We start from the raw sequence: 16953 nt of genomic DNA, 5'->3' as shown, positions 1-16953 counted from the left end.
ATTTAAACTCATAATAGTAATGTATTTAACCGGATGTGTTTCTGTTGAAAGGTGTTAAGTCTTTTGGAGGTTTGAAGGAACATTTTGAGGGATTATTTAGTGTTGTATTATTTTCGGGGTTATCTTTGAAGTAAGGGGTGTTAAGGGATCCAAAGTTTATTTAAAAAGGTTAAATTGAATTCATGGAATAAACATTGTTTTGTGTTTAAAACCCCACGTGTCCATAATTGTAATACCACACCTGGAGACCAAGCCGTGTGCTTCAAAAGCAACAATACATTAAAGGGAGAGGGTGGTTGAACTCCATGATACATTTTGGGGTTCTGAAAACACCGCTCCGATAACACCCACTGCCACCACCATCTAGAAGGACAAGGGCAGCAGACACATGGGAACACCACCATCTGGAGGTTCCCCTCCAGTTCACTCACCATCCTGACTTAGAAGTATATCGCCGTTCCTTCACTGTTGCTGGACCAAAATCCTGGAATTCCCCCTCTTAGAGCATGGTAGTGTACCCACACCACATGGACTGCAGTGGTTCAAGAAGGCAGCTCACCACCACCTACTGAAGGGCAACTAGTGATGGGTGGGACCATCCTGGCCCAGCAGCCAAAGCCCACATCCCATATAAAATTATATTTTAAATAATAGTTACTATTAATAGATGAGTTACTCACCACAAGATTCCTCACCTCAGACCTGCCCTATATTTATACTCTATTCCATTGGCAATAAATGCCAAAATTCCATTTGCCTTCCTTCATACCAGCTGCACCTGCATGCCAACTTTTTACAATTCATTCACGAGAACACCCGGATCCTTATGCACTGAAGCATTTTGAAGTTTTTCTTCATTTTGATCATAAGCTGCCTTTTTATTCCTCCAACCAAATGGATAAGCTCACACCTCTCCACATTAAATTCCGCTTGTTTTTGGCCCATTCATCTAACCTATCCATTTGCAAATGTCTTATTTCCTCATTGAAACTTGCTCTTCCGACCATTTTAGTGTCATCTGCAAATTTATTCATAGTACATTCTTCTATCCCTGCTTCCGAGTCATTAATATAGATTGTAGATAGTTGGGTCCCAAGGACCAAACCCTGTGGCACCCCACTAGAACCAGTTCCCGCTTCCATGCCACATCCAGCATCATTAATAGGGTATCAATCTTGCCTAAATAATGGTTTTCCATTTAAAAATAACGTTGTGTCAGTCGTATAGTGTCAGAACTTGGAAATGATCCGTGTATTGGGTCCCTGACCCAGGATTGAAAATCAAACGTGATCAGGGCGCCACGTGACACAGTGGTTAGCACTGCTGCTGCACAGCGCCAGGGATCCGGGTTTGATTTCGACCTCGGGTGACTGTCTGTGAGGCGTTTACACTTACTCCCCATGTCTGCGTGGGTTTCATCCGGGTGCTCTGGTTTCTTCCCACAGTCCAAAGATGTCCAGGTTAGCTGGATTGGCCACGCTAAATTGCCCCTTAGTGTCCAAAGCTTAGGTGGGGGTTACAGGGACTGAGCCTAGGAAGAGCGCTCTTTCGGAGGGTCGGTGCACATATGATAGGCCGAATTGCTTCCTTCTACACTTTAGGGACTCTGTGCTTGGGTTTAGACTGTGAACTAATCTTGTGTTGGATCATCAGAGCCAGCAGTGTGGGGGAACATTCATTCAATTTTCCCAAGGGAGGTCCAAATGTAGAGACCATCTGCATCGCCTCGCTAGTTTTGTATTGTGGGAAATCTAAAAAAAAGGAATATGTATCATTTCTTGCTCACCTCTAAAGCAATAAACGTCGAAGCGTGACTCGGGATCAGGGTATCCAGTCTGATCCAAGTGCAGGTACACTGTCCTCACTCCAGCTCGCCCCCTACCACAGGATGACCTGGGGTTTTGGATAGGGTATCTAACGCTGCCATCTGATAGCCAACCTGCCCGACACTCGTCCATGCCCTGTTTCCAGGCTGCATACATCTGGCCGGTGCTGGCCATCTTAGCATTGTGGCTGAGGCAATAGTCAACTGCTTCATCATAGGTAAACCCGTCTGCTACAGTTGCATGGAATACCTTCCCTGTAAGGGAACAGAAGTAAACACAGTAAAGCAAGCTTTGGGATGTCATATTTTGCGTGCAATGCACGGACGCTTTTTCTAGTCTTTGAAAATTGTTACACATTTATCAATAGCAGGCGTAAAGATTTGAAGCATCATTTTTCAATATAGGATTGCACAGATTAAATGTGGAAAATCGTGATATTGTCCCATAAACTGTGGTTTCCGATCAACTTCATCTGTTTCATTCACTTCTTCGTGGAGAATATTTTAAATGTTGGAACTTTGTAATAAAAAGTCACAGCGCTGTTGCTTATCCCAATTATTTATCTTTAAATGACCCCCATTGGAACTTCCAAGTTACCTAGGTGCCAACTCTGGCCCAACCATTTCACAGCTCCAGCATTCTGGCCTCTGGTACGAGGTTACAATGATCAGTTCCCTGGGTGGTGAGAAAGACAACTTAATGCTATGCCATTTCGGTTCACCATCTTGCCCTCCTGTTAACATTTCTGTCCTTACGCAAGCTGAAGAACCACATCCCATTGCCCGATTGAGCTTTGTATGTGGTGATTGTATATCTGTGTAGATGCAATACAACTGAGCAAACACTAGAGGGAGCACGGGAGAGATATAAATACAGACGAACAGGAAGTCAGCCTTCCCGCCTCAACATGGAGTTCAACAACTTCAGACCATGAACTCTGTCCTCCATTTTGTATTTTTCTCACCCTCAGTGCCAATCTGCATCGTGTCCTCATGATTTTCTTTCAGGCAGCTGCTCTTAACGCTACTCTGAGCCTTTTGGTCCTTTACTACTGCCATTACCATTGGGTGGGATTTTCCTGCCCCCCCCCCCGCATTGTGTTTTGCGACAATAGAGGCGGCCCGGCATTGGCATGCAGCTGGATCTTCCCATCCTGCCGCTGTATACAGGGTTTCCTGTTGTCCGCACCCTCCCTCACCAGAAAGCCTGTGGCCAGTGTTGGACCGGTCTCGCTGGCAAACCCATTCTTTTTGTCTTTTGTTTCATGATATCTTTGTCGTTTAATTTCCTCCACCATCTAACCTATCCCTGACCTTCCCTTTTACTCCAGCTGATCCTGCCCCCTTTCCCAACAGCATAAAACCCATCATATCTCAACCTCGCTTCAACTCCGAAGAAGCGTTAGTGTGGTGGTATGGATATGAGCACTGCCATTGGTGCAGAGCACTGGCTTCCCATTGGCTCTGGCTGGTCATGTGTCTCTCGTCCGATTGGTTGGGACTAGTCATGTGACTGCTCTCCAATTGGTCGAGAGGCAAGTAGGCCCCGCCTCTGAGGCGCGGTATAAGTACCCAGAGCTCCCGGTGGTCAGCCTTTCTCTGTAGTCGACCACATGGCTAACAACTAGCTGATTAAAGCCACAGTTCAGATCCTAATTGTGTCTTGAGTTGAATTGATGGTACATCAGTTAGATAGACTTAAAATCTTAACTTTGTTTCTCTATAAACTTACCCTGCCACACATGTGGAGCTTTTCCAGTGCTGTCTGTTTTTATTAACCCTTTGCAGCCGTTGAAGATACAATGTTACTTCCTGCCGGCTTCTCATCACTAGCCAACACCCCACTTTTCTTGTCTCTATATATTAGTGATAAAATTATGACCATAACCCCATTAAGTTTCCCCTTAAATTCTAAATGTGTCATCCTATAATACTCTTCGCCTCTTTACACCCTTAGTGAGTTGAAACCAACTCTTTTTGCATTCTAAACTGACTGTATATGCCACCAAATCAGGGTAGCATGGTGGTTAGCATAAATGCTTCACAGCTCCAGGGTCCCAGGTTCGATTCCCGGCTGGGTCACTGTCTGTGTGGAGTCTGCACGTCCTCCCCCTGTGTGCGTGGGTTTCCTCCCACAGTCCAAAGATGTGCGGGTTAGGTGGATTGGCCATGCTAAATTGCCCGTAGTGTCCTAATAAATGTAAGGTTAAGGGGGGGGTTGTTGGGTTACGGGTATAGGGTGGATATGTGGGTTTGGGTAGGGTGATCATGGCTCAGCACAACATTGAGGGCCGAAGGGCCTGTTCTGTGCTGTACTGTTCTATGTTCTAAAATACCATGAAGCTGACGGAATGGATGGACGGACATTTCCAGACCCCCCCACCAGGGCCTAACACCACAGATTTACCCATGGAGGGCCCGGCGAGCCATTGAAATCTCAGTTCACATCGGCGGGATCGGGAGGTCCCACCGGCGTGAAGGATTAGAAATTTCCGACCCTGAATCGGACTTCACCAAATGTCGCCGCACAATTTAGCTCCAGAGCAACTTGCATTTACTTAATATCATTAAAGTGGTAAAGAGTCACCAGGCGCTTCATAGGAGCATGAATCAATTTGAGGCCTGAGGGCAAGAAGAGATGGATCTGAAAGAGTGGCTTAAAGAGAGAATTCGAGAGGTAAAGAGACTTAGACACAAAGCTATGGTGCCTGACCATATTCCGATACCGTACCATTGAGACCGTCAATGTAGCAGTAAACATCATATGTTTCCTCGGGTTTGCGGACACCGTAACTTCTTACACCAGGGAAGCCATCTTTGTCACCAAAACAGCGTTCTCTCGGGTTCACTATTGGGTACCTATTCAAAAAGAAATTTCAGATATGAAATATATAAAAATTAATTTTCTGTGTCCTTTAAATTTTGCCTCCAATCCCGGGGCAAAATTGCTATTGTGGGTGAGAGAATGGCCCAGAGGCTGCTTTCCCCTTTGAGGGGGAGAGCTGACTGGCGGTGATTTAACCTGAGGATCACCACACCTCAGGCGAAGGGCAAGGTTGAGAAGGTGGGCCTTCATGAATAACCTCAGCTGGTACTGGAATTGAACCTGTTGGCCTCACTCTGCACCATAAACCGGCCAACGGAGGTAAATCGATCCCCACCGCCCTCGGGACTTAGGGATTGACTCGTCATTAGGAATGGCCGCTTGAGTGATTTGCTCCAGTACACCTTGCTGTCGTAAACACTACCCCACAATATAAGTCAATGGGCGGGATTCTCTGATCACCCGCTGTGTGTTTCTCGGTGGCGGGAGATGGTATGCCGTTCGCCAGTCCCGTCGCTGACGATGGCATTTCTCATCGAATCCACCCCACACTGCAGGAGTGTGCCATCAGTGGGCACAGAGGATCCCGCTGGCATGAATGGTTGGGCAATTCCGGCCCATATCTGTGGGGAAGGAAGATAACTGGGAGACGTTAAAATATCAAAATATACTTTATGCCTATTTCCCTAAATTTGTTGCTTTTATTTTTAATTGAGGGGCAATTTAGCGCGGCCAATCCACCTACCCTGCACATTTTTGGGTTGTGGGGGTGAGACCCACGCAGACATGGGGAGAATGTGCAACTTCCACACGGACAGTGACCCGGGGCCTGGTTCCAACCTGGGTCCTCAGCGCTGTGAGGCTGCAGTGCTAACCACTGTGCCGCCCTCAGATTTGTTGTTTTTTTAACCAAAACCAAAATTTTTCCTGAGGCTGTATAAGGTTCTGGTCAGACCCCATTTGGAGTATTGAGAGAAGTTTTGGGCCCCGTATCCAAGGAAGGATGTGCTGGCCTAGGGAAGGGTCCAGCGAAGGTTGACAAGAATGATCCCTGGAATGAAGAGCTTATCATACGAGGAACGGCATGAAGAATGGTTGAGGACTCTGGGTCTGCACTCGGAGTTTAGAAGGATGAGGGGGGATCTTATTGAAACATACAGGATACTGCGAGGCCTGGATAGAGTGGACGTGGAGAAGATGTTTCCACTTGCAGGAAAAACTAAAGCCAGAGGACACAATCTCAGACTAAAGGGACGATCCTTTATAACAGAGATGAGGAGGAATTTCTTCAGCCAGAGTGTGGTGAAACTGTGGAACTCTTTGCCGCAGAAGGCTGTGGAGGCCAAATCACTGAGTATCTTTAAGACAGAGATAGATAGGTTCTTGATTAATAAGGGGATCGGGGTTATGGGAGAAGGCAGGAGAATGGGGATGGGAAAAATATTAGCCATGATTGAATGGTAGAGCAGACTCGATGGGCCGAGTGGCCTATGTCGGCTCCTCTGCCTTATGGAATTATGATGCATGTAGAATTAGATCCCCCTCCCCCATCTGCAATCTGACAGGGAAATCAATTGCCTGACACAGTATAAGTGAGTTGCTGGTGGGACATGTGGGGAGATGAATAGATGGCAGCCGCACTGTACAACGACCATTCACAGTGAAGTAGCTATTTGAACTGCAGAAATTTCAAGGAACTGCGGAAAGACAGATTTTACCTTTTGATCAGCATCTTAGAATTTGTGTTGATATGGTGCCTTTCACAGCCCCAGGACGTCGCAAAGTACTTTATAGCCAATTACATACTTTATTTTGGTGTCACCACCATCGAATGTACAAATGTGGCAGCCAATTTGTGCACTGCAAGCTCCCACAAATCTGATAATGACCAGATTGTCTATTTCTTTGAAGTCATGTTGGTTGAAGGATAAATACTGACCAAGACACTAGGAATAACTTTTTAAAAATTAATTTACGGGATGTGGGCGTCTCCGGTTAGGCCAGCTGGTTTGCCCATGTCTAGTTGCCCTTCAGGAGGTGGTGGTGAGTTGCCTTCTTGAACCACTGCAGTCCTTGAGGTGTAGATACACCCACTATGCTATTAGGGAGAGAGTTCCATTATTAAGTTAATTATTTAATTAAAGAAAGGAGCCAATCCAAGGAGCTGAATGGCCTCCTCCTGTTGAAAATAATTGTAAATATTTGATATTATTTATCTGCTGTTTAATGGCTGAACTAGCACATGAACTAATATCACCATTAAACTAATGGTGAAGGGAAATTCATTAAATGGTGTTCACTTTGTAGGTTATACTTTGCAGATCTTTCCATTGATGGGTGAGGCCAGAATCTTTGGACTGTGGGAGGAAACCGGAGTACCCGGAGGAAACCCACACACACACACATGGGGAGAGCGTGCAGACTCCGCTCAGACAGTGACCCAAGCCGGGAATCGAACCTGGTACCCTGGAGCTGTGAAGCAATTGTGCTAACCACAATGCTACCATGCTGCCCAAATCTTTGGACTGGGTGGGTGGGGGGGGGGGGGGGGGGGGGGGGGGGGGAGAAACTGGAGCACCCACCAACACTAACACGGGGCGAAGGAGTAAACTCCAGACAGATAGTCACCCAAGGTCAGAATCGAACCCAGGGGGCGGCACGGTGGCACAGTGGTTAGCATTGCTGCCTACGGCGCTGAGGACCCGGGTTCGAATCCCGGCCCTGGGTCACTGTCTGTGAGGAGTTTGCACATTCTCCCCGTGTCTGCGTGGGTTTCACCCCCACAACCCAAAGATGTGCAGGTTAGGTAGATTGGCCACGTTAAATTGCCCCTTAATTAGAAAAAATGAATTGGATATTCTAAATTAAAAAAAAAGAATCGAACCCAGGTCTCTGGCGCTGAGAGGCAGCAGTGCTAACCACTGTGACACTGTGCCACCCCTTACATAAATGTAAGGTAGTCACTGATAAATCTATTAGGGAATTCAGGAGAAGCATCCTTACCCGGTGAGTAGTTAGATTATTGGACCCACTCTCAGAGAGTCGTTGACATGAATAGTGTAGGACCTTTTAAGAGGGATGCGGATAAGCATACGAGGGACAAGAAATCAAAGGAGATGCTGATTGGGGTAGATGGAGGAGGGGTGCATGACCAGCAGGGACCTGGTGGGTCATTTTCTGTGTTTTAGACAATTTGTTGACAACATATTGCTTGGAGCAAAGGGATTTAGTGTGTCTTTTACCTGACAGTCTGGTCAGAAAGCCAGCCGGCATCGCACTGATTGTACCCTTGTTCATAGGCTGCTTGAAGCTGCTGAGGGGTGGCGATGACGGCACTATTTTCTAAGCAGGAAATTTGGGCCTCAGTGAAGTTGAGAGTGTATCTGCTTGAAATAGCACGGTAATGGAAAACAATCCCTGTTGAGCAACACAAAGGCAGGTGATTGAGTCGAGTCAAATATAACATGCTACATACAATCATAGAATTTGCAATGCAGAAGGAGGCCATTCGGCCCATCGAGTCTACACCGGCTCTTGGAAGAGCATCCTACCCAAGGTCAACACCTCCACCCTATCCCCATAACCCAGTAACCCCACCCAACACTAAGGGCAATTTTGGACACTAAGGACAATTTACCATGGCCAATCCACCTAACCTGCACATCTTTGGACTGTGGGAGGAAACCGGAGCACCCGGAGGAAACCCATGCACACACGGGGAGGATGTGCAGACTCTGCACAGACAGTGACCCAAGCCGGAATCGAACCTGGAACCCTGGAGCTGTGAAGCAATTGTGCTATCCACAATGCTAGCCACAATGGGTGCAACCGCACTATCACACCATTACCCCATCACCATATAATGGGCGGAATTCTCTGCTCCCCACGTGGCGTGGGAGAATCGTGGGAGGGCCTCCCGACGTTTTTCACGCCTCCCTGGCGCCCCCAGCGATTCTCTCCCCTCCCCTGCCGCTCGGAAAAATCGCCGCCCGCCGTTTCTCACGGCGAACGGTGATTCTCTGAGCCCGATGGGCCAAGCAGCCGGCCCTTCACGCCCGTTTCAACACGGCAGCAACTACACTTGGTCGCTGCATTTGTGAAACGGGCACCAGATGCCCATTTGGGGCATCTAGGGGCTCGATTGGCACGGGATCACCATGACTGTGCTCGGGAGGGGACAGGCCCGCGATCGGTGCCCACCGATCGTCGGGCCAGCATCCAAAACGGACGCACTCTTTCCCCTCCGCCGCCTGGCAAGATCAAGCCGCCACGTCTTGCCGGGCAGCTGAGGAGAAAGACGGCAACCCCGCGGTTCGCGGCGTCTGCGCGATGAAGTCATCCGCACATGGCGGGTTGGAACCGGCAACCCACGCATGCGCGGATGACGGAGGCCCGCTCCTAGCCCTCCGGGTGGGGGTGAATTAGGTGCGGGGAGCGGGCCCCGAGGCCGTCGTGAACCTCAGCCGATTTCACGACGGCCATCCCGATTTTTACCGGGAGCGGAGAATACGTAGTTTAGTAGTATAAAGAGCAGATGAACTCTGGTTCCCTTTGTAAGCGGCCCTTTTATCGTACATCCATGATACCTGACTCCCAGGGCAGAAATGTAAAGAATGTTTTGCTGAATGTTGTTTCAATTACAAAAGACCATGATATTGAACATCCTGGAATTGAACAAATACTAATTGCTTCAAAGAAACCTCTTTGTTGGATAATATTTTTCTTGATTTGTAGAATTAAATTGCATTAGAGACTTGACTTAAGAAGGATCAGGTCCATTTCTACATTATTGATTTTGCCCAATCCCATGTACTAAAATACCCAAAAAAGCATCAAACCACCGGACCAACCTCCAGGCATTTTTAAATTTCTCTTTTGGGTCATTATAATTTCCTCTTGCATATCTATATCAGGCTTTATCATCACGTAGTCAGTTGATAGACATAGTGACCTCTCATTCCCAATTAAGTAGTCACATCAAGCATTGTCTTTGGTTCTAACAGAAGATTCTAAAATATTGAAATAGATATATTCCTACAAATGAAAAAGTTGTGTTCCAGGGTAACTCATTCGACTGTGGCTTTGCACGTTTAATCAGGAAGATTAAAAAAACTTCTTGACATGTGTGTGGCAATGGCAAGCCAATAGTTATTGCCAGTTCCTTGCTGCTCAAAAGCAAAGAGCTTGTCCCGAGAAACCACCTTATGTGGGACTGGAGTCACGTGTGTCGGTCAAGTAAAGGTGGAAGCTTTTGTTCCCTGAATGACTTTAATTAACCTATTAAGTTTCTCCTCATGCAAACTGCAAATAACCAGATTTATTGAACTCAATTCCCTAACTTGTCCCTGCAGGACACAAACTCAACCTGTGGGTTACCAGTCCATTACCATTGCCAGTAGGTTAACATACCCTCTTCTACTACCTATTGTCCCCCATCAAATACACCATCCAATGGCAAATTTGTTCTTGTATACTTACTGCGGTAACTATATTCACTTACCAGTTGGGGTGATTGGGCTGACGGGAAATATTGGTTCTATCGTTGCACTTCCTTCCTCTTCAGTCGATATTTGGGTGATGGCCTCTGTGCCCGGGGTACCTGTTTCTTGTGGAGCTGTTGTTAGCTCCTCAGGCATCGTCGCAAGGACAACAGGAGCTGCTGTTACAGCAGTAATAACCTCCTCAATGGTGGCGGGAGTCTCCTGTGGAGCTGCCGTGACTTCCTCAAGCCTCGCAGTCGCTGTCCCTTCTTCGCCAGGTACAGACACCTCAACAGTTGCGATCGCGGAAACCGTGACTCCTGTTTGGGAGATGGCTGCAGTAACTGCCGATACGATTCCAGAGGTGGTCAATTCTTCACTAACTGTTATGTTTTCAGGTAGGTCCGTAATTTTGTGAGTAAGCATTTCCTGGCTAATGGGCAGAACAGGTTCCTCAGAAGTTGGAATGCTGCCAGTCTCTGGGGTGAGAACCTCTGGAAATCCGGTCACCCCAGGGGCTTCCTCAGTGAATGGAAGAGTTACTGGAGTAAAAGGACCAAGTGTGATAATGTCAGCCTTTGCTTCTTCCTCTACGCTGACTTTTGTGAAGAACTGCTCTACCCTTTCAGTAATAGTTTGAACAGTAAAGGCACTTCCTTCATCAGTAAATAACTCTTCTGGCTCCGTGGCTGGGTAGGTTAATGGTGTCTCCGTGAATGCTTCTATATCAGTACTTGCTGTTGAAAAAGAAGAGATTACTAGCAAAGGGAACACTTTTGGGAGGACCCCTGTCCTACTTCACTTTGCATAGAGTAACATCAAATAGGGGCTGGTTTAGCTCACCAGGCTAAATCGCTGGCTTTTAAAGCAGACCAAGCAGGCCAGCAGCACGGTTCGATTCCCGTACCAGCCTCCCTGGACAGGCGCCGGAATGTGGCGACTAGGGGCTTTTCACAGTAACTTCGTTGAAGCCTACTCGTGACAATAAGCGATTTTCATTTCATTTCATTTCAATTGAATTATTTGTCAAAACATCCTCTTAATCCAAGAGGCTGCATGATTATAAAAAGTAGAGCCTGATGCTTAGGCTAAGCAAGTATATTCGTATCTCTATCACAATCCATTCAAGCTCATTATCAGTAGGGGATTGTTAGCATTACCTATTAGGTGCAGAAATTGCATCTGGCTCATTTTTGGTTCCATAATAGGTGGTGTGCACAGAGTCAACTGGGAGGCCTGGGGTTTGCCATTAGCTGTGCTGTGGAGCCAAACAAAGCATCCCTATTTCTTCTGGCTGCACTGGAATATTTTTGATCTTGCTTATTGATGGCTACAAGCCCACTATAGAACTAAGTCGTCACTCACCAGTTTAGTGCACAAGTTTTGAAACAGTCATTGTGTCCCTTGCATGTGAAAATGGGTGTGGGAGGTGAGCGCTACAGCTGCTAAGGCAGCTGTCTATACTATCATTTAGCTCTAGTGCTGATGGGATGCAACAAGAGTGCACGCACAAGCCTGTCTTTGTTTAGGTCTGGGTTCAAACCCTGAAGTGAAATGGTATCAAAATTAATTTCAAAACTCTTCCTAAAGAGTTATCATCTCAGTGTTCAAATTACAGTTTTACAAAAGTGATTAAAACACTTTTCTATATTGTGGTCTGTGCTAATAAAGAGAACTAAGGAAACTTTCTTTTTAATTGAAGTGAGCTTTAGCCATTGAATAATAAAGTTAAGCCCGCCAAGCCTATCATATCCACCAGACATCTCAAGATCTTCTCTCTCCAGATTCATCTGCTTCAATTACCTTCTCGGCCTATTGATACTCATGGCCACCTTCCATGGTCATAGTGAATGATGGAGCACGCTTGAAGGGCCGAGTGGCCTATTCCTACTCCTATTTATGGTGGAACGGGCTTGAAGGGCCAAATGGTCTACTCTTGTTCCAATTTTCTATGTTTCTATGTCTTTGGGTTAAACAATTTCTGTTGGTTTCCTCTCTTGCTTCTGCTACGTAAAAAAAAAACTTGTAGCCCTCAGAATTTGAACTCTTCATCAGAATTAACAATCCATTTTTATCAGCTTCAGAACCCCCTCATTGCAAAAATAATAACCAACATTTATAAGTCCAAGCAAACTGGAATTCTTAATGGCTTACCACTGAAGCAGTAGGCATCATGTCGAGTGCTAGGATCAGGGTAACAAGTTTGGTTGGGGTACCGGTACACAGTTCTTACACCTAGTAGGTTGCCACCACAGTTGGGTCGTCGCTTTGAGATTGGGTATCTGACACTGGCATCAGCAAGCCAGCCAGTATTGCACTGATCCATGCCATCTTTCCATGCTATGTACAATTGCCCGGTGGTGGCTAATTGGGCACCTTTGTCATAGCAAGCTTCCATTGCTTCCTTAAACGCATATCTTCCAGTGGTAGTTATGTAGAAGACGTTACCTACCAACAAGAATTTGATCAATTGAATGAAGCAAGCCCATTTCAAATTTGAACAGTCATTCCACAATAAGGTTGAAGGGGGTGTCCAGAGATGAGACCCCTTAAAACTGAATAGCTCGGACAACACTAGAATAGTTCTGCACAAGTTAGTTTATTAAGGATTGAGATTAATCATAGAAATTATACCCAGTAATCATTATTAACCATTAAGGACAGTGCAGCAGCATTTCAACTCTTGCTGCAAGCAGTGGCCACAATGCATGATGGGATTTAAGCTAGCGAACCTGCCCGTGTTTTTGAGACAAACAGGATTGTGAGGTCAGCAAATAACAGTCAACTCAGTAAACAGTTCTTATCGGTGCCCCCAATATCTGTCCTGGACAATCCATGGTGTGAAGAGGAAACCAACTTTGGCATCCTGCCCCTGGATGAAGAATGAGGTGGACAGGAACTGACTGTGACACATAGGGTGGGAATGTCAGGAAAAACAACTTTATAACGGACACAAGATCCTGGTGAACAACAGGTGATAGGATGGGGTTAAATCATGAGCGATCACAAATCATCATTTAGCTTAAAGTAAATTTTACTGGATAACATAGAAGTGACAGCTCCAAGGATTGGATCAAGTCCAACTGGGGTGGACGATTGGTTTTTGGGAAATCCTATAATTGGTGTTTTTTTAATCAGTTTTAGCCAGATTGATCTTGGCATTAATCCAGATCTTTCTCTCGTGTACATGAACCAAGCTTGGACTAATAAAGCCATCTTAACCAGGTTGATGTGTCTGCAGAACTGCGTATTAAGCTGAGCCATAACTAAGAGGGAGGTACTCCATGTAAAAGCTGGCTCAATACTAAGGCCTTGGAAACACTCCTACAAAGCTTACACCTGAAAAATGGTAGCAGAGCAGGGAAATTCATTAGCCCCAAAACCCTAATCTTTTCACATGGATCAACCCAGCTTACTTGTTTTCAATCTTTTCCCTGTTCAGAATAACATCTAACTTCCTCTTAAACCCATGTCCTTTTCTAATATCCATGGGGTGAAAATGTTTCCCCGACTGCCCATATTCTTTAATACCTTTATAAAAAAATAAATTTAGGGTACCCAATTCATTTTTTCCAATTAAGGGGTAATTTAGCGTGGCCAATCCACCTAACCTGCACATCTTTGGGTTGTGGGGGCGAAACCCACACAAACACGGGGAGAATGTGCAAACTCCACACGGACAGTGACCCAGAGCTAGGATCGAACCTGGGACCTCGGCACTGTGGAGGCAACAGGGCTAACGCACTGCGCCACTGTGCTGCCCCTTTATTTTTTACTACCTGATGCGAAACTAGTGTCTTCTGAATCTGAAAAGTGGGGTTAATCAACAATATTGAATTGCTACCAAGTATGGTTGTAATTGGTTATGGCATAATCGGACTGTTAAACCTAACCATGCAACTAGGTATTGAAAAGTGTCCAACACTAACATGTTAAATATAACACAACCTTGCTCATAATGCTGCTTTTCCTCCCCGTGATGAGAGGATTGGAAAGGAGACACATTGGAGTTATAATGTCCCATGTGTATATTCAACACGCAGGATAATATTAGTTTGCTCTTCCACCAAGCTGCAATGCTAAATAGATTCCTCTTCACTATTGAAGAGAAACGCACTGTTCTCCCTTCTGGTTACATTGGAGAAGGAGTGGTCCATAATGTTTGCCCATCCCCTTATTCATCTCCTTCTATCAATATTTATTTAGAAAATGCAATGACCATGAATCCTTTTAGATGGCCAGCACTTATCCATTGCCCTTCAAAATGTCCCAGTTTATTTCCTTTAAACTTTGCTGATCCTGACTGTAGTATCCCACACACAAGTTTTACCGGCTGCCCATTTAGAAGATTTAAAAGATTTAGGAGGTCTATATTTAAGACCTCAACTATGATCTTTTGTTTAATTCGTTCATTACTGAAAGGCCCGACTTTATTGTCCATCCCTAATTGCTCTTGAGAAGAACCTGTCGGCTTGCAGTTACTAATGTGTGACTACAATAATTAGTTCTGAAGAGGCATGTGACTTTTAGAATGTCTAGAATATAAAGGGTTAATGTATAATCATAATTGACCACCAGATGGAGCTAGATACAGAACTATATAAAGCACTGACCCTCAGACTTCTGGAAGAGGGCTGGAGAGAGTGCAGAAGAGAGGTCTAGAGAGGGCAGAGTTCAGTTATAGATAGAGTGTAGAGACTACTGTTAGTAGAGTGTAGATCGCTAGATTATTGCTTGCTATAGGAATAAGTGCTGAAGCTTTTATAAGTAGTGTAATAAATGTTAGCTTTGTTATTGAACTTAGCTTCTGTGGTCTTCGTGAACACTCCGACATCGATCCTGATAATAAGAATCACAAAGAACACCACAAGGCACATTCAACGGTGTTTCTCTTTCCACAATGCTGCCAGACTGGCTGAGAGTTTAAAGTACTTTGCTTTTATTTCATATTACATATACTATGTATTAATATGAACATATGTACTGGTAATGAAACGCTGCCTCCAAACCTGTTCTACATACATTCTAACAAAACGAATGTCAGATGATCTGTTATCACCTGGCACTCCAATTGTTCCAACCCTTCTGGCTTTGTGGGGTCAACTTCATTAACATGGTGCACGTTAGTTATTGATCCACATTGAATTTGGCATTGAGGAATCATTGGAGGAGACTAAACTTGAGCATCATTTGGCCATGTTGAGATTGTGTTCTCTCATATTCTTTTCAACCTTGTGCATCCTGCATTGTGGACCCCAATCTGGGTTTCTCCGGGAAACACATTCCTTACCTTGTAATTCTTTTGCAAAACAATAAACATCATAGGTTTCATTTGTATCTCGAACACCATACGATCTGACGCCTGGGTATTCATCCAAATTACCATAGCATCCCACTCGTGGCTTGTGAATTGGATACCTAGGATTAGAATTCCGGAAGCATTTATCAGGAATAATGTTAGCAGTGTCTTTTTTTTGTTCACTACAAATATTGGGATGGACTGTAGAAATTCAAAACAGGAACTGCCTGGGCCCAGACCAACATCCTCAATCTTCTGGCTCGTTTTATGTTTTGGACATGCATAAAGATCACACAGCCAACCTGTGGGATAGACCATCACCAACCACAGTAAATATTGAATTTGTGATGCATTTAAAAGGGGATTACCTGGACTGCTAGTTCACCTAGAGACTGTCTAATTCCGTTTCACACAGAAGTCATACAGTCAGGCTGTAAATGGAATTAGCCATGTCTGGTTTTGAACCAAGACTGCAGAAATGAAAAACAAAACCCTGATACCTTTATTGTATCAGGCAGACGCCATTTTAGTGGCTCTCTCCATTAACACTGGATGCCAGTTGACAAGACTGTTTGCTGTGTTAACTCCAAGAATAGTATATGGTGGAAGAATGATACAGAAGCTTGTCCTTTACCTTCAGCAAGTTTATTCTTCAAACAGCTCAGTAGGGTTACAAAATGTATATGGTGCCCCCCCCCCCCCCCCCCCCCAACTGTTGCAGATGTCTCTATTTATACTCCTATTTTGGGGTAAAACAGATAACCAATTAAAATAAATCAGATAAACTGAAAATGAAAATCACTTATTGTCACAAGTAGGCTTCAAATGAAGTTAGTGTGAAAAGCCGCCAGTCGCCACATTCCAGAGGCTGGTACGGGAATTGAACCCGTGCTGCTGGCCTGCGTTGGTCTGCTTTAAAAGCCAGCTATTTAGCCCTGTGCTAAACCAGTTTTAAGGGACACTGCCTCAAGCAAAAAAACAAATCACAAATGAAACTTAAAACATCAAAGCATTTAAGGGGGTGGGGGGGGGGGGGGGTGTGGGGAGGTCGATAAGGCACCCAAACTCTCTATTTATATTCTTGATCCAATGCTTATTCCTTGTCATTAACAATTCAATTGACTTAACAGCCAAAGGGAACAATTGCTAAGATGCTGATATGCTGTTACTGAGAAGCCTAGTGAAATGTGCAAAAGGTGAATTGAGTTTTAGCATGAAATATCTATGCAAATAATATCAGTGGTGCTTTCACACACTGAAAATGTACATGCTCTTAGATCTGTGATGAATTTAAGAAATTGTCACATCTTATTGCAGCAATTCTATTAAAATCTGGGTTAAGATGCATACAGACAGTATGCATACAGACAGTATGCCTGCTAAAACTGTGATTAAGTGTCGTAAAAGTGAAACAATCATTGATGTTGCAGGTGAAATGTTCTGTTGGTAGATTTGAGAACCATTTAATTGTTTGCAGCTAGTTAACGGATGGAATACCATTTACATTTAAAGGACAACTGGAATG

At 45.0% G+C, this 16953-nt stretch overlaps 1 protein-coding gene across 3 annotated transcripts in view; it reads right to left on the bottom strand.

The window, feature by feature from the left end:
- The window catches only part of LOC119974518 (aggrecan core protein-like), a 118603-nt gene that overhangs the window by 44132 nt on the left and 57518 nt on the right, over positions 1-16953 (bottom strand). For all 3 annotated transcript variants that reach the window (XM_038813460.1, XM_038813458.1, XM_038813459.1), the window contains exons 5-10: positions 15420-15547; positions 12284-12577; positions 10150-10866; positions 7892-8066; positions 4557-4684; positions 1787-2080 (exon numbers count right to left, since the gene is read on the bottom strand). In XM_038813460.1, coding sequence (XP_038669388.1) covers positions 1787-2080; positions 4557-4684; positions 7892-8066; positions 10150-10866; positions 12284-12577; positions 15420-15547 — 1736 coding nt within the window. The remainder of the gene's footprint in view (positions 1-1786; positions 2081-4556; positions 4685-7891; positions 8067-10149; positions 10867-12283; positions 12578-15419; positions 15548-16953) is intronic.

The sequence above is a fragment of the Scyliorhinus canicula genome, chromosome 12 (genome assembly GCF_902713615.1).
Source record: "Scyliorhinus canicula chromosome 12, sScyCan1.1, whole genome shotgun sequence".
Classification (NCBI taxonomy): Eukaryota; Metazoa; Chordata; class Chondrichthyes; order Carcharhiniformes; family Scyliorhinidae; genus Scyliorhinus; species Scyliorhinus canicula.
Note: the sequence above shows the minus strand (reverse complement) of the source record. Positions and strands in the feature narration are given on the sequence as shown.